At 46.0% G+C, this 25,729-nt stretch overlaps 1 protein-coding gene across 2 annotated transcripts in view; it reads left to right on the top strand.

The window, feature by feature from the left end:
* Positions 1–25,729, top strand: part of ABLIM3 (actin binding LIM protein family member 3) — a 192,793-nt gene that overhangs the window by 144,656 nt on the left and 22,408 nt on the right. For both annotated transcript variants that reach the window (XR_008933970.1, XM_056867050.1), the window contains exons 7-11: positions 9,916–10,003; positions 16,942–17,000; positions 18,857–18,928; positions 19,487–19,642; positions 25,699–25,728. Coding sequence is in view for 1 of the 2 variants with exons in the window: in XM_056867050.1 (XP_056723028.1) it covers positions 9,916–10,003; positions 16,942–17,000; positions 18,857–18,928; positions 19,487–19,642; positions 25,699–25,728 (405 nt within the window). In the remaining variant the exon portion in view is untranslated. The remainder of the gene's footprint in view (positions 1–9,915; positions 10,004–16,941; positions 17,001–18,856; positions 18,929–19,486; positions 19,643–25,698; position 25,729) is intronic.

Raw genomic sequence — 25,729 nt, forward strand, 5'->3', positions numbered from 1 at the left:
CGTTCTATGAAGAGGCTACTGAGCAGGTACACTAAGCACGTTCAGTGCTTGCTTGGATAATTTGGTTATTTTTATCATACTTGACCAATACTGACAAGGACTAGAAGGGAAAGAATTTTTTGTGGAGACTATAAGGAAAGTCCCTGGTAAGTTTTTCAGCGCCCTATGGTCATTTTTGGTTTCCGAGTGGGAAAGCTAATAATGGTCTCTAGCTCAGAAGCCTCTTTTTAAATAGAGAAATTCGTGGAGAATAAAAAATGTCTATGACTGTTATCCATTATAGCTAAATAGGAACTCTGTATTCAGGGACAGTTCACCTCTTGAGTACCAGAAACTGAGCACAAACTAAGGGATGGACAGAATCGTCACTTTTATTTTCCAGTGGACCCCCCCACACACGACTAACCATTGGAAACATGATTGTGAGATAGGTAAGACGCTTGTTTTGATCTAGTGTATTAGTTCTTGTTCTCTAGATCTTTGATGATTCCTTCCACCCATCTCTGAACACAAATGCAAATATGTCATTTGAGTGAGCCGGCCCTATGGGTGGCTCCCAGAAGGCCCTATTAACCGCAGATCCCCTTCTACAGTATATTATAAAAGCCCATTAAAAAGCCAACCGCTTTATTATTCATTTCAGACAATACTATTTTACAGATATTCTGGCAGAGAAGTGACTCATAGTTATCCCATACCTCCCAAACATTATGGGGAAACCATCTTTTATACTCAGCATCTTGCGAGAGAAGTGTTTGAAATTACAAAGGCTTGTTGGTCAACGTGTCTCTGAATGTTCTGGATTGGGAAGATGAAGCAACGAACTGTAGCCCCAAATCTCTGAATTCACTCTGGCTATAGTACTGCAAGCTGTGACTTGCACCTCCGCAACTAAACAGAGTAAGCAGGGCAGAACCAGCCAACTCCACTGTCGGTAATCTGTCTGTTTACCTGTCTTACATTTGTGCACTATTTTTCTCGAAGGAGCTCCCAGAGGTTTCTTGGAGTAATTCCATTTTATCCCCAGCCTTTGAATTAATCTTAGGTTTGACCACCATACATTGGATGCAGATCTGGGACTCGCACATTCACGTGAACACATGAAGCTGCCTTATACTGAACCAGACCCTTGCTCCATCAAAGTGAGTATTTTCTACTCAGACCAGCAGCGGCTCTCCAGGGTCTCAGGCAGAGGTCTTTAATATCACCCACTTGCCTAATCCCTTTAATCGGAGATGCCAGGGATTGGACCTGGGACCTTCTGCAAGCCAGGCAGATGCTCTACCACTGAGCCACAGCCCCTCCATCACTTTCCATTCCAAGGGCGTCCTTCCTACCCTGCCCTTATGGCCATTATTATGTAGCACAGATGTACCTGACCAGACAGCAAGGCTAGCAGACACTACTACTTTGGTTGCCAACCTCCAGGTGGTAGCTGGAGATCTCCTGCTGTTACAACTGATCTCCAGCCAATAGAGATCAGTTCCCCTGGGGAAAATGGCCATTGGACTCTATGGCATTGAAGTCCCTCCCGTCCCCAAACCCCGCCCTCCTCAGGCTCTGCCCCAAAAACCTCCCGCCAGTGGCAAAGAGGGACCTGGCAACCCTAACCACTACACTCAAGTGAGGGCCGGCATCAGCACAGGGAGCCCAGTTTTGCCCTCAGAGGGAATCTGAGAGCCTCTGAGCTGCATCTTCTGCCAAGAAGCTCATAGTATTGGGAGGTAAATCCTATGAATGGCTCATTGGGCTTCAGAAGCCGGCGTTCTTGACACAATTACATTAGACAGCATCAATCTGTCATTTGATTTTTATGCCCACCATCACTTTAGTGGCAGCCAAACCCATCAGTGGCTCAGCCAGCATGTTCTCATAAATCTCTGTGGCATTTTGGAGAATACATGAATGAGCAGAAAGGGTATCTTGCTGAAGGCATCGGAGTATTTCTGAATGTATATATAAATATAGCTTTCAGTTGCAAGTGTCTCAATGATTCATTCACCTCATTTGCATGATTATCATTGATTTTCAAATTTCCATTCTCTAAAACTATGAATGCGCGTGAGAGAAGCATCAGATAATGCAGCGGTGAAAGCAACCATTGAAGGGCTGTGCATGGTTGGTTTTTGAATCGCTCGGGTTTTTTAAAAGAAATCTATTGAATGAAACATGCGTTTGGACAAATTGACTCCTGGAAGTGTCTGGCATAAAAATAGCTCAACCTTTCTAGATAATGGAAAATACATAATAAAGTTGCAACAGCAACGAAAAACACTGGGTTTGAATCTTGGCTGCGGGGACCAGGACAGGACGTGGTTATCTGGCCAAAGAAGAAAAAGTTATTCTTTTTACTGTAGCACATACAGATAACAGTAGCTAAAGATGGAGATGAAAGCAAACTAAGCATCTGTCTTCATTTTAAGATCAACCTGGAGGTTGGCAACCCTAAGTACAAGAGACATGTGCGGTGTTGCCTATGAATTCATCATTTCCATGCCCCCATTCCAGTTCATTGGCTATTCTTTGCAGGGGGAGGAGCCATGCTGAATGTGATGGCATCATCCCATATATTTCATTTACTAGGCCCCACTAGGGGGATGTGTGAGGGGATATGTGGATTGGCTATAGCCACAAAAACCCCTTTAACATCTAAGTCCCTTTAATACACATGCTTTAATCCACTTTGGGTTCTGAAGGCAAACAGAATTTTTTAAAGGTTTCATATACCCTTAAGGATAAAACACCTTCTTCCTGCAGTTAATGGCCTTTCATGAAGGGATGTTTCCCCACGGTCACCCCCTGCAGAGTGTTTTGGGGCTTCCTTTTGATTATGCATGCCTTTTCCAACAGTCAGAGGTCAGATTGCTCTCCCCTTGCGTTTTGCCTGTGTTTTCTAGATGCTGTTTTAGCCAGAATCTGGAAAATGCAGGCAAAACTTGCGGGGAGAGCGAGGTGACTTCTTTTCGGGCGGAAAAGGCATGCATAATCAAAAGGAAGCCCCAAAACAGTCAATGGCAGGTGACCGCAGGGAGTCGTCCCTGCATAAAAGGCCAATGAAGCCTTAATCCAGGTTTTCCAAAACCTGTTTCGGTCTGATTTTGTTGTTGTTGTTGTGCTCTACCCTTAAGGTATGTGTGAAACTCTTTAAAAAGTCCATTTGTCTTCAGAAGCTAAAGCTAGTTAAAATACCCATACGAAAGGGACTCTAAATAATTTTTCATGAAAAAAGATGGGGGAAAGTTGGGTTAAAAGAAAAACAAACAAACATTTTTTCCTGCTTGTGTACCAGTACAGGATTTTATCCCAGAACTGATTTCCCAGATCCTAAGTTATCATTTAGTTTCAATATGGTTTTGATTCTTGTGACATCTGGATTCCTGGTTAAGGTCTGTAATTATTGAGATCTTTTTATAGGCACCTCTTCCCCCAGCAAGTAGAGTGCTGATCAAAGCCAGAAGCGGTGGAAATAATGACTCCTAGCCCCTTTCTGTGCTGGCGACCAGCATTGCAAACTATTGCTCCTCCTCCTCACCTCCACCGTGCGGATTACTGCTCTTCTGTATCAACTGATGCTAGCTACATGGAATGGCACCAGTTAGCACAGAGATAGCCATTGGCCATTAACGCATGGCCATTTTGTTCCTGGTATTTCCCGAGAATGGAGCGAATTTACAAAGACAACACGCAAGGCCATGGCCTGCCCATGGCATCAACCCGTCCACTTCCAGACGTTCCCCTGGTTATCTGAGCGCTGAGTTATCCCAACTTTAAATTTTTGAGCGCTACAGCCGCGGGTGTAGACTGGTGCGTTACAGCACCCAGGTCAACCTCCCTGCCCCCGCAGCAGCAACATTGTCACTGTTAGCCAAATTGCTCGGTTATGAATATTTATATGGGGAAATTAGCATTCAACAACCGGCTATGGGCATAACCTTCAGGATCTAACCTATGTTTACGGGAGTCCAAACCGTGATTCAAATAATAAAGCGGAGTCAATGAATTTAGTTCAAAGGTTTACTTATTAATAGTGTGTGCACAAGCACTCAAATATCATACATACTCCAACATACAGAGCCTAGGAATAAAAGAGAGGAATATAGAGACGTTTGCCCATGTGGCAGGCGCTTTGATGATGGGAAATACTGCACCTGTCCTGAAGCGGAGTTGTCCTGGGTTCCGTGGGCTAAGAGGAATAAAAAGGGGGTGGAGGTCCCCTGTGTGTTCGAGCATGGCTGCCTACTCCGGCAGAGTGACCGCAAGTATGCAAGGGGAAGACCTAAGGTAACGTATGGATAATGGGGATCCCAGATATACTCTTTACCAGGGCGGGGTAATGAGATTACCCTTTCGTGGTTCCCAAGTAAAACAAAAGGTGACAAAAAGACTAATGATCGACTGCCGGGGTGAGGCAAGAGGGCAATTGAGCAAACTATCCTATTTCCATTGATTTGCACAATTCCGGGAGGACCGGGAGATGCCTGCAGATTGGATTAACATTCTTAACACAAAGACACGCATAGCTGTGTCCGGGGCATGTCACTTTGCATAGCCGGAGGAACGATCCTTTGTTGGTATCTTGATGTCTTCCCATGGGCTATTAATCATGCTGATGAGGCTGGGGAGGGGGCGTGTAGACGAAGACTACGTTCTTGACAGCTCCCTGCGAGATTGCTTCTGCTGGAATGGGGCACACAGAAAAATGGATTCCCTCTGGTTCTCTCTGAGAGGCTTCTCTGCCCGTGGCTCCTTCTTGTCCGTTTCACTCGCTGGCGCGGGAGCCATCCCCATTGCGTTTGGGGCTTGGCGCGCATCTGGAACAGTGTGGGCACGCATCTGCTGGGGTTGCCATAACCAGTCCGGGAGATTGGCAACCCATTTAGTAACATCACCTTTCTCCCCGCCCCCATGCCCTCCTCCAATTCCCCCCAGCATCAGCCGTTTGAGCCCACCTTTCCAGCAGCCTGCAGCCTGGATCCCCAGCGTCAGAGAGACAGAGCAGTGGTGGCTCCTTCCAGAGCCAACGAAGCCACTTCCAATGAAACACACTTCCAGCTGCTGCTGCCAGCAGCCTGTGCTTGGCGCCAGAAGGAGCCACTCTGTCTCTAATGCTGGGGCTCCAGGCTCCAGGCTGCTGAAAAGGTGGGCTCAAATGGTTGGTGCTAGAGGGAAGTGGAGGAGGAGGGTGCGGGGGTGGGGGAGAGAGAGGAGTTCAGGTGGTGGAAAGGTGCTGCAATTGCTGCTGCCACCAGGGCCAGGGGAAGCAGAGGAGGAGGGCGGGGGGGATAGGGGGAAGAAGATAGAGAGGCGCAGGGTCCGGGGTCAGGAAGGTGATGCTGCTGCCGCCGCTAGGGCCAGGGAGTGGCTTCTCCTGGCAGGGAAGGCGCCCCTTCTTCAGGCTGTAATTTGTTTGTTCCTTCCCCCCATGCATTCGGTTTTTTGAACGCAGGATAAAAAAACGTGAGACAGAACAGGAAGAAAACAATTACATCCTAGCCATGCATTGTTTCCATATTTTTTGCAGATGTGGGATGCTGATTTTAAACAGTTCAGGCTCAAAAAGCCCTGGCCTGGATAGCCCAGGATAGTCTGATCTTGTTACACCTCAAAAGCTAAGCAAGGTCAGCCTTGGCTAGTACTTGGATGGAGACCACCCAGGAAGTCCAGGGTCGCTGCACAGAGGCAAGCAGTGGCAAACCATCTCTGAACGTTGCTTGCCTTGAAACCCTATGTGTGTGTGTAAAGTGCCATCAAGTCGCAGCCGACTCATGGTGACCCCCTTTTTGGGGTTTTCATGGCAAGAGACTAGCAGAGGTGGTTTGCCAATGCCTTCCTCTGCACAGCAACCCTGGTATTCCTCAGTGGTCTCCCATCCAAATACTAACCAAGGCCGACCCTGCTTGGCTTCTGAGATCTGATGAGATCAGGCTAGCCTGGGCCATCCAGGTCAGGGATTGAAACCCTATTGGGTCACCATAAGTTGGCTGTGACTTGACAGCTAAGAAAGGGCTCAAAAACCTTCCATCTTCAACAGTTGAAGATGGGTATAATGAGGTGTAGCAGTTGTTGCCTTTTCCACACCCGATCTCCTAACCCAGGAAAGGAAGCTCCTATTTGCATGTTTGATGCTTAAATTTTTACCCTTATGAGTGAATTGACTAGACCGTAACTCCTCAGTTGCTGCTGGGAAATGTGCTCTGTAGACGGTGCCGGCTGTTCTCAAGATATATTGTGGGACACACAGCTCGTGCAGATGCAGCCTGAGATACCTGTCGCAGTGCAACAGTCAGCCTTTAATCATGGCTAAGGGTTTGGGCCAAGACCCAGTAATTCATTTTAATGGCTGTAAGGCAACAAACGTTTAGACTAGCCACATCATGGCAGAAATGACAAGATTTTGTGGGGTGGGCCACTGATCATCTAACTAGCTTGTCTTATCTTATGAGACCCGCTTCTTGGGAAAACGTTGACGAGTGGGAATCGTGGCTTTAACTTCTCTTTCTTCTCTAATTAAAGGCCTTCGCTGCCTATTCTTTCCCCCCACACCCTTTAATAATCCCTCGTCCTCTCTTATGATTATTATCGCTGCAAAATGCTCCTTTGGGGGAATGCTATCTACAGCACCGAGCTGATTGCCATGGAAGTGCCAAGGTAAACCAGTGGCTGCCTCTAAGCTCTGGAACCCTGAAAGTGAGTCTGTAATTGAAATCCTCACAGACACTTTTGAGTGGAAACAAGCTACCAATTAAACCTATTATCCTTGTCAAAGGGCAAGGAGAACAGCCCTGCTACGTTGCAAGTGGGCGAAATAGTAGGTTGCTATTTCTAATCTGGGAGTATCAGATTCACTAAAGACACCAGAAAAAAGTTGCCCTCTGGTGGGAGCATTTAGAGAGAGATCAAGCAAGCTGTCTGGGGAAGAATGGTGTGTCAGGAATAGCCATGGCCCTGTACCCCGGAGGTTGTTACCTGCTCTGTCCCCTGACTGAGGTGGATGCTTTTGAGAAGAGGTTGGTTGCTCTTTGCCTTGCTATTACCACTAAACTAGACAGAACCACCATAGGCATGAGCAAGGCAATTCCATTAAGCCCTGTCTTGTCAGGATTCCAACTACCATAAAATCAGCTGTAAAGGGAAGAACTGTGGTAGGAGTAACCTGAGGTCTTTTATGCATGGCTGTTTCCCTCACGGTCACCCCGCTGATGACTTCGGGTCTTTTGCTTTTTAAGCATGCCATTTCCAATCGTCAGAGGTTGTCACACTCTCCCCCTGCGCATTCGCTGCGCTTTGCCCTCATTTTCAGGGACCTGTTTTATCTCAACTTTCAAAAAGTGGGCAAAATGTGGGGAAATGCAGGGGGAGAGCGAGGCGACCTCTGATGGTCAGAAACGTCATGCATAATCAAAACAAAGCCCCAAAGTTGTTGGGGGGGGTGATCGCCAGGGAAACGGCCATGCATAAAAGGCCCTAGTCCTGTACCCTAGATGTGCAAGCTGTTTTAAAGATCTAATAGTGGAAAGATGGAATATAAATCTTTGAAATCCAAAAGTTTAAAAAACAAACAAACCAGGGCTGAGGACTTCATCAAAGATGGCTTCAGTTCATGCTCATCCAGACGGAAGTTGTAAAAGATCTCCCCACTACCATGAGAGAGTGACCATTTAATAACAAGTTGTAGAAAAAGAATGTCACACTACTCCAACGGTAGTTCACAGATATGATGTCATCCTGGGCTTGGCTGTGCTGTAACTTGTTGCCTTGTCCGATCCTTGTCAAGTTACTGGATTGACATAAGAGTAAAGTTAGTTTAAACCCTTTGATCAATGTGGCAGCTGTGAGCAATGTCAGAGATACCTTTGTCATATTCAGGTGGATTCCACAAATTATTTCTTACTGCAGTCCTTGAAGGAGCCTGTTGATTTCAAAGACTACTGCAACAGTCTCTACTTGGAGAGCAAACTTTTTATTTCAGTGATTAGGTGCCATATCATTATAAAATGGCATGAACAAGTGCCTGATTTGCCAGGTATAAGTGATAGCACTTAGTGCAAAGCAATGGTAACCCATTGCTCTGCTATCCAGTTTCTAACCCATTGGCAACATCTTGGGTACATCTGTGATTGAAGTGTTCCAAGAGTTTTGTGAGTGTACATGTGTAACAGTCAGAGAGTAAATAGAACAGAACTCTCCTGCCATCTGACTTGGGAAATTGTTTACCTTTACCAGGATGTGTTAGGGCCCCTTCACAGTTGACATTTCTGGGGGAATGGATGTGTCATTGGTGTCACCTTGGCCTATCAGAAACTGTGTGTGTGTGTAAAGTGCCGTCAAGTCGCAGCCGACTTATGGCGACCCCTTTTGGGGGTTTTCATGGCAAGAGACTAACAGAGGTGGTTTGCCAGTGCCTTCCTCTGCACAGCAACCCTGGTCTTCCTTGGTGGTCTCCCATCCAAATACTAACCAGGGCTGACCCTGCTTAGCTTCTGAGATCTGACGAGATCAGGCTAGCCTGGGCCATCAGAAACTGTAACTGGTTTAAAATGCAGCAGCAGACCAGTTAGTATGTGCTTCTCAGAACATGTGACATCAGTGTAGGGTTGCCAACCTCCAGGTACTAACTGGAGATCTTCTGCTATGACAACTGATCTCCAGCCGATAGAGATCAGTTCACCTGGAGAAAATGGCCGTTTTGGCAATTGGACTCTATGGCGTTGGACTCTAAGGCTCCACCCCAAAATCTCCAGGTATTTCTCAACCCGGAGCTGACAACCCTACATCAGTGTTGAAAGCACTTCACTGGTTTTCTGTGATTTTTTGTGTGTTAAATTAAAGAGACTTTGTGAAGAGGGTATCCATCTTAAAGAATTTTCCAGCCTGAACTAGTTTCTGCCTCTCGCAGGTGCGGAGTTCATGACCCCTTATCAGTCTCCCCCAAGGACATGTTCCCAGGCAGGCTTAAGTGGAATATGTCCTTCAGCTGAGAATTTCACTTGGGAAGGGAGCAGTTCGCTCATTCCCTGGAAGCTTCCATGGAGACAGCCCTATGAGTGGTTGAGGGGGGCAGCAGGTTTGGGCCAGCTTTATCCATAAGAGTAACTCATGAGGAGAATAGCATATTCCCTTTTTCCCCTTCTCGCTGCCAGAAAGACACTGGAAGTAAGCTTTGGAAACTTCATGCCTCAAGAACTTACGCTGTGTTAGGACCTCAATAAGTAGTTAGCAAGTTAGCTTTATTGTTTTTTAGGCAGCCTGTCATCACTGAACTGTATTCCTTGTTTTAATATCTTTTTTTCCAATTTTCTCTAATAAATCTCTTTTTTGCTTTTTATGGTGTGAGTTTACTGGTGCCAAACCCAGGTGAGCATGGCTGGCCTGCCGCTACAGACTTTTAAAGCCCTAAACTGCCAACATATTTCCAAGGGCCCCCTCCCATATGAGCCTCCCTGTTGTTTAAATTTCCTTGAGAGGCTTTGCTTTGTATCCCTTCTTTGATGGATGTGAGGCTGGAGATTACTAAAGTCAGGGCCTTTTTGGCCATGGCTTTCCATTTCCCTTTGGAACTCTATTCCTTAACAGGCTCTGTCATTAACGATGGCTTAAAACACTTTCTCCCACCAGATTTTTGAATGGAGGCAGGATAAATTACCTCTTTTTATGCCACTGAATTTGTTATTTGAATCGTTTTTAGGACGTCGCTTTGGGAGCTGTGCATAAATTGTTTTCAAGCAGTCACATTATTGATTGTACTCGGTACTGTAATAATGGCTTTGTTCTTATTGATATCCACACCTGATGGAGATTTGGATGAAAGGTGGGATTAAAAAATGAGAAATTATATAAATACGTTATTAGGAGAACCCTGACAAATATGAATAGATTTGCTCATCAGCACTCTTTTCTGTTCTGGATTGTTTTTAGGCAGGAGGAAAGCATTATCACCCTACTTGTGCCAGATGTGTGCGTTGCCACCAGATGTTCACAGAAGGTGAAGAGATGTATCTTACAGGTATGAAACCAGCAAGAGTCCAGTAGCACCTTAAAGACTAACAAAATTTCTGGCAGGGTAGGAGCTTTCATACAGGTATGAAACCCAGTTCAAAGGCCAGAAGGTCACGCTATGGAATGGGCTGCCTGCTCTCATCCATGCCCCACAGGTGACTAGGTATGAAAACTTACACATCCGAAATGGTTTTAAAGCTGTTGAGAAGGCAGCTTGAGAGACCCTCTTTCTGAAGGTCGACATGAGCCCATTCTCTGCGGGCGCCATCTTTTCCTAAAGGGCTCTTGATGGATCTTCATGACTTTTTGCACGGGGCAGAGATTAAAGTTAATCAGTCCAGTTTAACAGAGGAGTGAGTCAACATTTTCAAACAGAGGGTACATTATTAAGCTGCAAAGAAAACTTATTAAAGCTTTTGGGTTGTAACAACTTCAGCTATTGCATGTGCCTTAAATATTTCCTTCCGGGAAGATGGGTATCTCTGGAAGTTCAGGTTTTTTTTCTGTAAGTTTATTTTCAGCTGGGGGGGTGCTGTTTGTCCCTTAGACAAACTTTAGTGGCTTGTCACCCTGAGTCACTAATTACCCTGTGTCTGTCTGCGTTAATTGCAGGGTTGGTTCCTTACCACCCTCGCACTACAGGAACTTAGGGACGGGTTGATTCTTGTGTGGGGCGACAGTTGACATTTAGCTCATTGTGGGGGAGTGGATGTGCCATTAGTATCACATTGGCCTATCAGCCAGCTTGGTACCAACAGAAGCCCTGCCACTGAAATGTGGGTGTGGGGAAAGAGCAACTCCCCCAGAGTACTGCACCTGGCCATCATGCCTGATCTTCTGCCAATGAGAACTGCTTGTTACTATGGTAACAGTGGTCTTGAAGGTTGTGGAAGGATAATGGTGCCAGCGTGGTGTGGTGGTTAAGAGCGGTGGTTTAGAGCGGTGGACTCTGATCTGGAGAACCGGGTTTGATCCCCCACTCTTCCACATGAACAGCAGAAGCTAATCTGCTGAACTGGATTTGTTTCCCCACTCCTACACATGAAGCCAGCTGGGTGATCTTGGGCTAGTCACAGTTCTCTTTGAGCTCTCTCAGCCCCACCTACCTCACAGGGTGTCTATTGTGGGGAGAGGGGGTGAAGGTGATTGTAAGCCAGTTTGATTCTTCCTTAAGCAGAGAAAGTCGGCATATAAAAACCAGCTCTTCTTCTTTGGCTGTGGCAGCTAGTGAGTCATTCTGTGCTGGGAGAAGACTAATTGGATGGCCCTGTGAAGATCAAGATAACCTAGCACTCTTTCAGCGCTCCAGGCATATTTAAGTGCACCTGTGCCGTTCCTTAGCATGAGCCCAGAATAGTTGTTAAGATTCCATTCCCAGCTGCATTTGAAGCCTGAATTCCTCCTCCTGTTCGCACCTCTGAGCTCCTTTCTGTACATTGCTTACATTGCTCTTGGATTCATTAGTATATCACCTTTGTCTTAATGATCAGGTATACTGTAATAAAGGTAATGTCTATTTCTCACAGAAGATAACCACTCAAAACAACTCAAAACACCAGACAGCAGAACATGTGCCTTGCCCAGAAAATAGATGCATGTGTTATGTTTTCTGCATTATGCACCTCTTGAAACACATGTGTGAATCTGTGGATTATTTTTTTAAGCCAGTGTAGAAGTAGTCTGTGACCTAAACTTTTTAAATCCAGCCAGATCTTTTTCTGAAATGGTTAACATTTTCTCTAGGAAAAGCTAGTGACAAGCTGCCCGTAAAAATACACTTGCACATCCAGTGTAAAGATGCGTGCATATTGGATGGCCTTTTATTTAGGGATGTATCCCTGCAGTCACCCCCCCACTAACAGCTTTGGGGCTTCCTTTCGATTATGCATGCCGTTTCCACCCATCAGAGCTCTCCCCACGTGTTTTGCCCATGCTTTCCAGATGCTGTTTTAGCTAGAATCTGGGGAATGTGGGCTTTTGTTGGGGAGAGTGGCATATAAGAACTATAATAAATAAATAAAACACACGGGGAAACGTCCCTGCATAAAAGGCCAGTGTTTCCCCCAGGTTGTCTGCAGTGCAGGCTGCAATGATGGCCAGACCAGTCTGGCGATGGATTCTGCATGCTGTGCCTCTGATGCAGGGTATTAGCTAGGATTCTCCCACAGTTGTCCTTACTACTGTGGGAAACACGAGCAGTCCTTTGCCTTCTCTATACTATGATGAAAATGAAGAGGCATCAGTAAACCATAGACCAAGGAAATGCTAATCTCCTAGAGTCCTAACTCCAGTCTTGGCAAGCTGATATAATGGAAGTTGACTTCTGCTAAAGTTCATTATGCCTGTTGTATTTTGCTGCCTGTAAAGACAACTAATTCCGTTCCAGTTCAGGGCTGAAATGGTCAGATCCTTCTGTTGTGTATCTTAGCCACAAACAGCAGCCATGTTGTGTGTCGGGGAGGGGTGCTGATATGAATGAGAGCCATGGTGTTTGGGAAGGAAGGGTAACTCTTTGCCCCAGTCTTTGTCCTTGCTGAAAAGTCCTGCCCCATTTTGAGCCCTGGTAGGAAAAAGAGGAGCCCCGTGGCGCAGAGTGTTAAGCTGCAGTACTGCAGTCAAAAGCTCTGCTCACGACCTGAGTTCAATCCCGACGGGAGTCGGTTTCAGGTAGCCGGCTCAAGGTTGACTCAGCCTTCCATCCTTCCGAGGTCGGTGAAATGAGTACCCAGCTTGCTGGGGGTAAAGGGAAGACGACTGGGGAAGGCACTGGCAAACCACCCCATAAACCAAGTCTGCCTAGAAAATGTCGGGATGTGACATCACCCCATGGGTCAGGAATGACCCGGTGCTTGCACAGGGGACCTTTACCTTTACCTTTTAGGAAAAAGAGACAGGTATAGTGCAAGAACCTGTCTTTAGTCCTTTTTTTTTTTTTTTTTTTTTTGCTGTCAAGTTGCAACTGACTTATGGTGACCCTGTGGGGTTTTCAAGGCAAGAGACATTCAAAGATGGTTTGACATTGCCTGCTCCTGCATAGCAACTCTGGACTTCCTTGGTGGTCTCCCATCCCAATACAGACCAGGGCCGACCCTGCTTAGCTTCTGAGATCTGATGAGATCAGTAGGGTCGCCAGCCTCCAAGTGCTAGCTGGAGATCTCCTGATATTACAACTGATCTCCAGCTGATAGAGATCAGTTCACCTGGAGAAAATGGCCGCTTTGGCCATTGGACTCTATGGCATTGAAGTCCCTCCCCTCCCCAAACCCCTCCCTCCTCAGGCTCCACCTCAAAAACCTTCCGCCGGTGGTGAAGAGGGACCTGGCAACCCTAGAGATCGGGCGAGCCTGGGCTGTCCAGGTCAAGGTGTCTTTAATAATCCTTAGCAGGGTTTAAAACAGTCCAGGAGGTACATTTTCAATCAGGAAAACAACATAGCATAGGGAGAAGTAAAGCTCCATTTGCTCAGTGCTGCAGTCCCAAATCTTACTGGTCCTTCCCACAGCTGCTTTTTGCATCTGAATTACATCAGGAGGTCCCATCACTGTTCCTCAGGCCTATAGTTTAGCCCATAGAAACCTATAAGATCTTTGGAGGTTTTTCAGGCATCTGGCAATTTAAATGACATCTTTGTACAGCCATGAAGACAGAAGTATATCTTACTTAAATGATATTGCTTAAACAGCCAAAAGGCCACAAGCAGCATCACACTAATATAATCCCCCCAAACTAACCATTTTTACATTTAATTACCGCCCGCAAAAATTTAGCTACTAATAACATAATTCTTTTATCTGAGCCAAACAGCAACCATTGAACTAGGTTCTGTGGGCAGAGAGAAAATTTATAAAGTAAAAATTGCTGTAAATATTTCCACGTCAATTCATCACAGCGACAGCAGTACAGCAAAATATGTTCCAGGGTCTCTATATGGCCATCCTCCTATATGCATAGGGTTGCCACGTCCCTCTTCGCCACCAGCAGGAGAATTTTGGGGCGGAGCCTGAGAAGGGTGGGGTTTGGGGAGGAGAGGGACTTCAATGTCATAGAGTCCAATGGCCAGCGCGGCCATTTTCTCCAGGTGAACTGGTCTCTATCGGCTGGAGATTAGTTGTAATAGCAGGAGATCTCCAGCTAATACCTGGAGGTTGGCCTGGAGAAAGAAAGGCTCAGTGCTGTATGGATAATGGAAAGAATCCAGACAGCACTCACACAATATATATTAAAGTACTAATTTATAAAGGTGAAGGAAGGTGCAAAAGTGAACAATATATACAACAAGGTAATAACCAAATACACATATAGATATCAATAGCAGTCCAGCAGAAAAAAAGTTCAATGTATAAATATCCTGGGAGTCAGGTAAGTCAATGTCAATTCCTGAGTGTCCTGAGTAACAGGTAAGAAAATCTTTATACTCAAATATAGACTTCTTTAGGTGTTGTAAATTGCTGGAAAGCGGAGTCCCAGGCAGGAGCCACGGAGGGAAGCTGTCAGGACGTGTTGTCTAGATCCAAATCACGTTTCGCTCATGGCTTCATCAGCTATCTGTATCAATAAAGTGCAAGGAAAAAACACAGTCTCATAGGACCAGAAGAAATTCATGTAGGTCTCAAAGACAGTCATGCTAGGAAAAGTTGAAGGCAGCAGGAAAAGAGGAAGACCCAACAAGAGATGGATTGACTCTATAAAGGAAGCCACAGCCCTCAATTTGCAAGATCTGAGCAAGGCTGTCAAAGATAGGACGTTTTGGAGGACTGATTCATAGGGTCGCCATGAGTTGGAAGCGACTTGACGGCACTTAACACACACACACATAGCTTCTGTGAGCATGTTTTAAATGGTGGGAGAATCCATTTACAGATCTCTCAGCATCTTCTCTAGTCTGACATTGAGTTCTGGGCTAGGATTGTTGCTGGACTGGAAATGGACGGCCTTGCCTTGTGATGGCGCAGTGGATAAGATGACCTTTCGTTCCCTTTGAACTCTGTCATTCTGTCTTGCACCATTTACAAACTCACAGAGATGGGAGTCAGAATAGTGTGGTTGCCTTTTAGTAGTAAAAACATTTTAAGTGAAATGACTTTGCTACTGGCACATTTGCCCCAAGATAAAATTAACACAGTCTTACTTATTGCTGCAACCCTGATGGTATATTAAGTGCTGTTAGTGGTGCCAATGTCAAATATCTTTGACTATGAAAAGCTCACATTCCAAATTACTTATGTGCAATCTGATATCTGTGGAGGGGCCATTGCACAGTGCTAGAACATCTGCTTGGCATGCAGAAGGTCCCAGGTTCAATCCCCAGCATCTCCAGTTAAAGGGACTAGGGCTGTCGATTTGGTTCGTTCCGAACCAAAAAACGGCCGCATTTCCCCCGATTTGGCGGTTTTCAGTTCGGATGGAACCGAATTCAAAAAAATGTGGGGAAACAACAAGCCGAATTCAGCGAGTTTGGGGCGCGCCGAATAAATTCAGCAAATTTGGGGGCTTAGAATCAGCAGCATAACCGTCAGTTAGTAAGCAGTATTCTCCTGCGGCCACTGGTGGCCAAACTGAGTCTTCTCCTGGCCAATCAGAGCAGGGATTCTCACTTTTGAAATGGCCAGGAGAAGAGTCTAAAAACTCACGTCCCTCCCCTCCCGTCCCGACTGTATTCATTGCCTTCCAATTTGGTGGCGGTGCTGCTGAGAGATCCGATTCCTGACTGGGGCCATTTTTGCATTGTCTATTTTGATGCTCGCTCAAAACTGGTTTTCCAATTGTGACTTAAACAATGCATTTACCCAGTCCCGAGACTCCTGACTTCCGAGTCCAATGCAAAAGGGGAAATTCCACCACCACCTGCTCCTTATGCATAGCTAGCTCACCTCTGTCCCTTTCCATGGTTTGCAAACTCCCAAGGTCGCGTCACCTGTTGCTTTGCATGGTTTTGCAAACTCCGAGTCCAAACGGTCTATTTATTTCTATTCATTCCATGGGCGGAGGGGGGACCCCTTCTCGGGACTCCCTGCCCCAATCGTCACCAAACTTGGGGGTTCTTGCAAAAAGGGTCCCGTCAAGGTATGCTGAAAGTTTGTGGCCTCTACCTCCAAAAGCCCCCCCCGGAGACGCGGAAAGCCACAATTGTGTTTGTAATGGCTTTATTGCAATGGGCAGATTGGGGGGGAACCCGTTCCGGGCCCCATATCTCGGGGGGCCCTGACCCAATCTTTACAAACCTTGGGGGGTTTTGCAAGAAGGGTCCCCTCAAGCTACGCCGAAAGTTTGGGACCTTGACCTCCAAACATGCCCCCCCCGGAGCTGCAGAAAGGCGCGAATGTGTTTTTAATGGCTTTATACGGCCGAATTTTCCCTCGAACTCCGAATCTCGTGCCGAATCGCATGGATACGAATCGGGGGAGTTCGGACTTCGGCATTTCCCGAATCAAAACGGGCCAAATTTTGCCGAATCCGAATTTTACCAATTTTTTTTTCAACAGCTCTAAAGGGACTAGGCAGGTAGGTGATGCGAAAGACCTCTGCCTGAGACCCTGGAGAGCTGTTGCCGGTCTGAGTAGACAATACTGACTTTGATGGACCAAGGGTCGGATTCAGTATAAGGCAGCTTCATGTGTTCAAAGGGATCCAGAGCCTCAATACGAGGGATTGGATGGTACAGATTCATGGGCCTCCTTGAAGACAGGAGGAAGAAGAGGACCTTCCTAGCAACAGGGAGCGCTTCAGAGCAGGGCTAAGAAGAAGTTTATGTATTTATTTATTTTCGATTTGAAGCCTGCCCTCCCTGGCCGAAACATTCCACCAGGCTGGTGCCAAGGCCGAGAAAGTTCTGTTGTGAACCTCGGTAATATATATGTAATATATATTGTGAACCTGGGTAATATAGATGTTGGATTACCAGTCAGAGAGTTCGTAGCCCTGACATTCTGGTTTCCTGTGTTTCAGGCTCAGAAGTGTGGCACCCCATCTGCAAACAAGCAGCAAGAGCAGAAAAGAAGTTAAAGGTAAAACAGAACCGCGGGCAGGTGGGAAGCAGAATTTTAGCAATGGGTTGTTGTATTGCCTAACCTGGGGATCCATCGATGCCTGCCTGGAAAGCCGTGATGAATAGAGCAATTGTGGAAGAAGTGGAAGTCTGAAATTTAGCATTTGAAGGCTTTGGTCTACACGGTCGTGATTCCTTAGATTGAGATGGCAGAAGGAGATGGCTTTGAACACATAGTCAAGGTGGCCAATCCATACTTGTAGGCTGCAGTCTTGTTGACTCCTGGAGACCCTTCATACTTGAATTTTGCTGTCAAAATTAGCTGCAACCACACTGGTATTTGCTGTGGTACCTGTGCACAATGTGAAAGGGGAGTGTGCCTTTCTATACATTTGGGGGTAGGCAGTGGGCTGTGGCCATCCATCTTACCTCTGAATGAGGGGGCACAAGGAGAAGAACCTCAGTAGGAAATATACAGTTAAGTTCATAGGAGAGTAGGTGGTCCTTGAGATATTCCTGGTAAAGAAATGTGATGTCACATCATCGCATTCAGTGTTTCCCTGGTACCTTCATGTATTGGAGTGTGGGTGGGGAAGACGGTGAACACAATTCCATCACATCATACCTTTATTTTACCAAATATTACTGGAGAGATACTTGGGATGTGTGTCAGCAGCAGCCAGGTATCCTCCGTAACACCTGGGTAGTCCCTGAAGTATAATTAGTTAGTATTCATTGGGGGCCAGGTATGGTCTGAAAGCACATGACATTTCAGCTTTGCTCAAGTTGTCTGGTCACTGCCTAAATGAGAGACCTCTTGAGAATCCAGTGTCCATTGCTTTGGATTCCTTAATGGAAGAAAGGTGGGATATGAATGTGATAAACAAAGTGCCCAGTGCAGGTGCCAAGTTCAAGAGTGGACATCCTTCCAGCATGAATTAATAGAGTGAATGTGTTGTTTGGCTCTGATGTCGCTGTCACACCGCGTCTGGACCTCTGTGACCCCCGGGGTCTCTGCCCTGGAGAAGGGTGGAGGCGGGGGAGCCTCCTCGGCCTCAGACCAGTCCGAGGGGGAGTCGGAGCTTTCTCCTCCCTTGGATGTTGCCAGGTTGCCGGCCGACCCACGTTCAGCCTGCACACAACCCTTTCCGGCTTCCTCCCTGGCCTCGGCTCCCCTCTCGCCCTATAACCATCCCGGCCAGAGAGGCCCCGCCCCTTCCCTGCTCCCATCCCTTCCCCCGTGATCCCCTTGCAGGGCAGCCGATCGTGCGGCTCTACCGGGATCTCCCGCAGCTGTGCCAGCCCTTCCCCGACCCGCCCGCGCCCTCCCTATCATCAGCTGGTGAGGGGGGCGGAGTCCGGTGGGCCGCGTCATTCCGGCTGCGTCGGCCCCACGGCTCCTCGCCTGGTTGCGCCGTCACTGGGTTGCCGCGCCCCATCTGGCCGGCTGCCTGGGGAGAGAAAGGCACCTGCGTTGTTGCCCCCTTGATTCTCTCTGGGGGGCCCGGGTGATACGGCAAGCCCCCTCCGTCTCCCCCGTGAGTACACCTGGGCCCGGGGGGTCGGAGGTGGAGAGACAGTGGCTTGGGAGCTGGCCGGTAGGCCCGTCCCGGGACAGTCGCCCTTCAGGATGGAGGGTTGGAGTAAGGACTGCAAAGTATTTTAGTAAGCGGAAAAGCACTGTGAAACACACTGTGAAATGAAAGTTTCGTAAGCAGAAGCAGTACAGGCAAGCAGACGAGAACGTTTTGCTGTTGCTGAAGACATTCCCACTCAGGGATGGTTAAATGGCTTCCTTACATGTCATGGATTTGACAGAGGCTATGAACAGTTTAGTTCATGATCCATTGTTGTTGCTTTCCCCTCCACACACAGCACAGAAGAACTTCAGAAACATCCATCTCCCCACCTGGTTCCAGCATTGGTTCCCCCAATCGTGTCATCTGTGTAAGTACAACTCTGGTGCTAAAACAGGCACATGGTATCTGTAACTAAAATTTACAACTTCTACAGGTGCCACTGGGGAAGACATGTCGTAGGGGTTCCAGGAGGGGTGAAAAGACATCATCCAACCCAGCTACACAGCTGTTGAGCACAAGGGTCATAGTGGCAACAGAGTCTTCCAAATGAACAATGCAAAGGAAAACATTTGATGTGTTCAGAATGAGATGTTGACATCCATCATCGAATGCATGTCTGCCTAATTTAGCTTTTGGGAGTGGCATCTGACTGAAGAGCTCAGATGCATGTCCCCAAGGCTATTCGTGGCATTGGTCTTGAACTCCAGACTCCCATGCTCCTTCCCTTCATCTACCTGGAGAGAGCCCTGTAGACTCTCACAAAGTTCAATCCTTCCCTCTTCTCACCTCTGTGGTAACAATCTGGGTGTTTGCTCTGATGATGCCTTCATTTCTGTGTATTCCAACATGCCCCTTTCCCCCAACACCTGTTTCTTTACTATTCTCTTTGTCTTCGCCTCTCTGTCTCTGTCTCCCCTTTCCTCAGGCTAAAGTGGATAATGAGATCCTTAATTACAAAGACCTGGCTGCTCTTCCCAAGATTAAAGCCATCTACGAGGTGCAACGCCCTGACCTCATTTCCTATGAGCCCTATCACAGATACACGTCGGACGAGACGCTGGAGAGATATAGCTATGGGGAGGTACAACTTCTCAGCACTTTGGTCAGAGGCACAGCAAGCCAGTAAGGTCAAAGGTCTCCAACGGAAACAAGTTTCTTTAGCCTCCATAGGTGTAAATGCCATTGATTTTGAGAGGGTTGGGAGTTGCAACAGAGCAAAAAACAAACAGAAAGGAGAAACTAATGTGGTTACTCTTACTGCTTAGCAACAGTCCTGTCAAAAATCTGAAAATGTCCAAGTGAGACCTGGTGTGAGCATACTCTCTATCCAGATGTGTTCCATCCTCTGCAGCTGGAACACAGAAAGAAAGCACGAAGCCTCCAAAATTCCGCCTGTGTTGTCTTGTTTGGGGGCTTCCTAGAGGCACCTGGTTGGGCCACTGTGTGACAGACTGCTGGACTTGATGGCCCTTTGTCTGATCCAACATGGCCTTTCTTGTGTTATGTTCTTATGTTATGTTCTTTCCAGAGATGGGAAATAGGATAAAATGAGGTGGGATTTCAGGAAGAAAGGTTTCCTCAAAGAATTATCTCTTAGTGTGTCACATAAAAAGGGAGGGAGCTCTCTAGCTGTTTCCCAACATCTCCAGACTTCTTTAATGAGCAAAAGACATCCAGGAGGATGGTAATAAATAGAAAATAAGGCAGATCTGTTTTGCGTGTACTTGATTTGTTAAATAGTACTGTTGAATTTTTGGCACCAAATTGCAGCTTGTTGTATTATATTCCATTCTTAGAAGCAACCTTTCCCCTTAGGTTGAGTGGGTGGGACAGGGAGAAAAAGCAAAACTGGTTCAACCTGGACTTGCTGGTTTCTGTTGAAAAATATATGTATCTGTGAAATGGAGGGTAGGTGAGAGCAAGGTAAATGGGGTTAGCAACCCAAAAATATCCAGTTCCCAGTTTTTCTATCAGGGGCATCACTCAAAAGTCAGATGGCCAGGAGGCAGTCTTTGAAATTACATGCATCAACATGCTGGAAACATCTTCTGTGGATAGAGCATCATGGTTCAGTAGCAGCCAAATCACTTAACCTGGAACCATCCCATATTTTACTCTGTAAGTAGCATGGAAGAAGCAGTCCCTCTGTATTAGCTTTGTTAACAGGGTTGCCAGATACCAGGTAATGGTGGGCAATTCCCCCCCCCCCCAATTAAGAGGGCTAGCTGTTGATTCTCAGCTAGCCGGCAGGCGGAAGCAGGCCAGCTGAAGGGGAGCAATTAACATCACTTCCAGGGTAATCCCAGAAGTGACATATTCCCAAAAACTCTGTGGAAATCATAGGAATGTGCTAGAGCATCCCCATCACTTCTGGGGTTACCCCGGAAGTGATGTTATTGCACTGATCACCCCCCTAGCCCCACCACAAGGAAGCTCCCACCGGTGGTGAAGAGGACCTATTTGTGAATCAATACAGAGACCTCAAGGGTTGGATCTTGTGATCTATAGGCGCAAGGATCACGATTCCCCTTCCCACAGCAATCTTTTCCAACCCCAAGAAAGTTTATTTCCAGAGTCACAGGACACGCATGGAGTAACAGCCAATAGTCAGGGAGCTGAAGGGGAAAGGGGGTGGTAAAATTTACCCTTCTCCTTCTTCCAGCAGAGAACGGAAGAGGAAGGAAGAAGCGTTTTTGCCCTTTTCCCTCTCACACTGCAGCCTTCCAACCATTGTGACTCTATGTGTGTCCCGTGATCACAGTAATAAACTTTGCCATGTTTGGAAAGGAGTACCGTGGGAAGGGGAACATGGGGAAAATCCATAACTATCAGTGCCTTATGCGGATAGATTGCAGGATTCAACCCCATGTGTTAACCAAGACCTTATTTAACCATTACATCAAAAGACAAAGAAGCTAGATAGGCTTTCTCCTTTATTTCAGGGCCTCACAAAGACATCTACTGAAATCTTACCAGTTCCTCTGTTACAAATGCTGTGAGCATCATGTTGGGAATTATTAACCAGTTGTTCTGGACGAAACTTGTCAGGCCTGATTCAGATGTAGGTGTGAACCTGAGAAGCCTTAGGCCTCTGGTTAATTTTCCTCTACCAGATCATGAATCTCTGAGTAAGAGGTACGCCCCACAGTGAACTGGACTGTTGTGGGTATAGTAAATACTATTTTATCTTTTATTAAAAGATAACTATTAACATCTTTATCACTGATTATCTTAAAAGAGAGGGCCAGCGTGGTGTAGAAGAAGAAGAAGAGTTGGTTTTTATATACTGACTTTCTCTGCACTTAAGGGAGAATCAAATTGGCTTACAATCACCTTCCTTCCCCTGCCCCACAACACACACCCTGTGCGGTAGGTGGGGCTGAAAGAGTGTGACTAGCCCAAGATCACCCAGCTGGTTTCATGTGTAGAAGCAGGGAAACAAATCCAGTTCACCAGATTAGCATCTGCTGCTCATGTGGAGCACTGGAGAATCAAACCTGGTTCTCCAGATCAGAGTAGTGGTTAAGAGCAGCGGACTCTAATCTGGAGAAGCGGGTTCGATTCCCCGCTCCTCCACATGAAGCCTGCTGGGTGTCCTTGGGCTATTCACAGTTCTCTCAGAACTCTCTTTGCCCACGTGGAGGCAGGCAATGGCAAACCACCTCTGAACGTCTTGAAAACCCTATGGGGTCACCATAAATCAGCTGTGACTTGACGGCAAAATCACACACACATCTTTAAAAAATATGATAATACCACCCATTAATTCTGTATAGATAATTACAGGAGAGCAATTATATGACTCCATTAAATATCTTGCCTAAGAGTAAGTATGATCACAAGGCAAGGAGCTTCTTCCAAGAGGAAGCTGATAATCAATTCAGTCTTTCATATTTATAGGCTTTCAGAATTATCTTCTAACAATAGCTAACTGTCCTACTTGTTACAGCATACATTTTTGCTTAAATATATAATTAAGCAAAAGTATATGCTGTAGCAAGCAGGACAGTACTATGATTCAAGTTATGTACAGTTATCTATAATCAGATGTCTTCTCAGTATACATAAATGCTTTATTAGTACATTCTTGCTACTTTTAATCATAAAAAAGAATATAAAAATAACTATTAAAGGTTCCTTTTACGTAGGATTATCTCTTGGCTGCCAACCAGCACTGCCCTCTTCAAACTCTTATATTCATTTCTATCCTTGGCTGCACATTCTCGCCATTCTCATTCATTTCTTTCACCTGGTCCTAATACATATTATACTTATTGATGTGAGCAAGGTTTTTTTTTCTAGAGACCACACTTCTCTGTAGCTCCTTTGTCCTTCTCCAAGGCTGTTCTGAGATTCTTGACTCCCTGTTTGACATGTCCTACTAGCGTTCAGATGAGGTGCTAGTCCAGCCCTGATTCTGGCCATTAGAAGCACTTCCTGTTGTCTTTTTAGTTGAGACCAAAAACTACTCCCTTCTTTTTATGACCACATCCATTAATCAGTGATTCCTTCTTTGGTCCATGTTCCGTCTTTTACAGCTGCCATATGAGGCTGAGCTACAACTTGCTAGTGAAGGCACCGATTTCAGCCTTGCATTCTCTTTGGAATTTCAAAACATGTTTTATTAGGGCAGGGGATGCCTTGCCAGGGCAGGAGAGCCTCCTAGGAAGTCAGCAGGCTTGGTGATGCTATAACAGATATCTCCTTGGTTGTTTATGCCTGGGTACTTTCACTCACATTCGTCTCCGGTCTGTCTTTGGTTTTTCCTTGGAGTTATGCATGAATTTTCCATCCATTAGAGATGACCTCACTGCCAGCCCTCACAAATCCCAGGACTTCCCGTTCCTCTGTTAACCTGATTCCTCCCTCTCCCCTGAGCTCAGCCTGGGTGAAATCCCTGTGCAGAAGGCAAAGTGCGGGACACACAAGCTTGGTTTTTCTCACAGCCAATTACAAAGCAGGTGTAAAGAGGCAGGGATTCAAATGCTTCCTGGGCAGAAGGAAGGCTTTTTAAAAACGAGGCTTGGATTTCTCTCCCCCCTTTCAGATTGCTCTGTTTGTTGTTGTTCTTAAAATGCTTTTTATGCAGCAATTGGGTTTTCAGGGGGATTTTCTCTCACAGTAAGCACTACAAAGTAAGTCAATTACAAAGCAGCATTTAAAGGGGCGGGGACTTGATTTGAGCTTGTAGACTACTGGTGCATAGATTCGCAACAGGAAAGTGAGGGTCCAGCAAGCAATGAACCTCAGGTAAAACTCCCATGGATAAACGACCCTTGAATAACAAGGGTGTCCAGCTACAAGGGAAGATAGAGATCATGTACTTCAAGTAGATGTACAAAAGAGACCATTTGGGAAAATACAGCTTGCCATGCATATATGTGAGAAAAAATGCATCTGGGTAGTAAAGTTTTGCAAGTCTTGTCCTTCATTGAGTTTGGCCTCTGTAGGCAAACTGCCAGGCACAGGAGCACAGGTGGCAGGCAGAAAGGGAAGCTGATGTAGACAGGTGAGCAAGGTTAGTCTTGCTCTGGTTCCCCTCTCCTTGTTCATTTCATACATTCCATTTCTCTCCTTGTTCAAGCAAATCCCATGATGTAATGCAACAGAGATAATGTTGTCTTACCACATGCATATCAGCTCGCGTCTGGTGCATCTTACTGGCATTGAATTACACTATGCTGTACTCACAATCGACACCTAATGCACTACAGCCAGGTCAGGAGTAATATTTAGAGCAGTTAAAAGTATCCAAAAGTGGTCTTGGCAAAAAAAAGGGGGGGTTTCCTTAAAAACAAAAGAAAACTAAAAAGAAAAAAAGATATACATAAAGGCAAAAAATATAAAAACAGTGGTGGCAGATTGTTGAGCATTAGGTAGCGAGCTTTGTTTCATTTCAGACAGGCAAGGGTTAATAATATGGGTTAATAACCAGCTCAAAGGTATGATGTAACCTGTAATATGTTAATCTAGCATTTGGTCAGTGAAGAGCATCCGTTGGAGACATGCAAATATCTAAAAATAGGTCCTTGCGCAATTGCCATCTGTATGCCATGCATTCAAATATTGATAGAGTTCTAGGATCCTCAATCCACTGATTTTTCGGAGGTGGGCTTTTATCTTTCCAATGTTGTAATATGAGTCTTTTAGCTGCAGTAAGGGCACAGAGGGTTCATTTTCGTTGGCCATCAGTCAGCTCCTAAGAGACAGGCCAATAGTTTCAAAGTATACAGACATCCTCAAGAATCAGTGAACATTCGAATACAAAGCTGATATGAGTAATAACTTCTTCCCAGACAAACCGAAGGACTGGACACACCCAAAGCATATGTTCAAGGGACACGTCCAGTGAGTTACAGTGCCAACAATTAGATAATTTACTCATTCCTTTGCTAAAGAGTCGCTGTGGTGTCCAGTAGATCTTGAACATAATTTTTTGCTGAATAAGTCTCAGCTTAAGATCCATGGAGAGAGCAGGTATAAGCTTTAAGGCCACATCCCGTTGCTTTGGCAAAACAGGGCAATCTAGTTGCTTATTCCATTCATTCCTAAGACTCTGCAGGAATGAATGGAACAGCTAGATTGCCCTAAATGTATATTTATTTATTGCATTTATAGCCCTCCCTCATTCCCAGCAAGCCGGGCTCAGAGCAGGTTTCTTGAATGTGTGCGTATACGTATTAATCGACATCAAATATTTGTAAACAAATACTATAGGTTTTGTTTTTTGCCTTGATTCAGTTAGTTTCCAGGACCGAAGGGGGCTGAAACACTTAATGCTGTAGAGCCATATTTAGATACCAACAAAAGTTGCAACTGTAAGGCCATTTATGCTTGGTTGTTAGCCGTGCGATCCCAGCAGAACTGCCCTGCTTCTCACAACATTTGGGAGAAAACACAGCTTTGTCCCTTCTTCTTTGTTCATCTGGAGTCTTTCTCCCGGGTCTCCCTCCATGCCCTGACAATTCTAATAAAGTTGTCATTTTGCTCAATGGACAGTAACAGAGGAATGGGGTAAGAGATGAACTGTACTATGGCCCTGAGCAGTCATGTGAGCTTGTAATTGTTTTTTTCCTCTTTTTCCTTCCTCACTCATCACTCCCTCACGGCTGGTCTCTGGCCTCCTGTCACTTCCAGTCTCTTGGAACTTTGTCTCCGTATTCTCAGG

This window comes from Euleptes europaea, chromosome 1 (assembly GCF_029931775.1).
Source record: "Euleptes europaea isolate rEulEur1 chromosome 1, rEulEur1.hap1, whole genome shotgun sequence".
NCBI lineage: Eukaryota > Metazoa > Chordata > Lepidosauria > Squamata > Sphaerodactylidae > Euleptes > Euleptes europaea.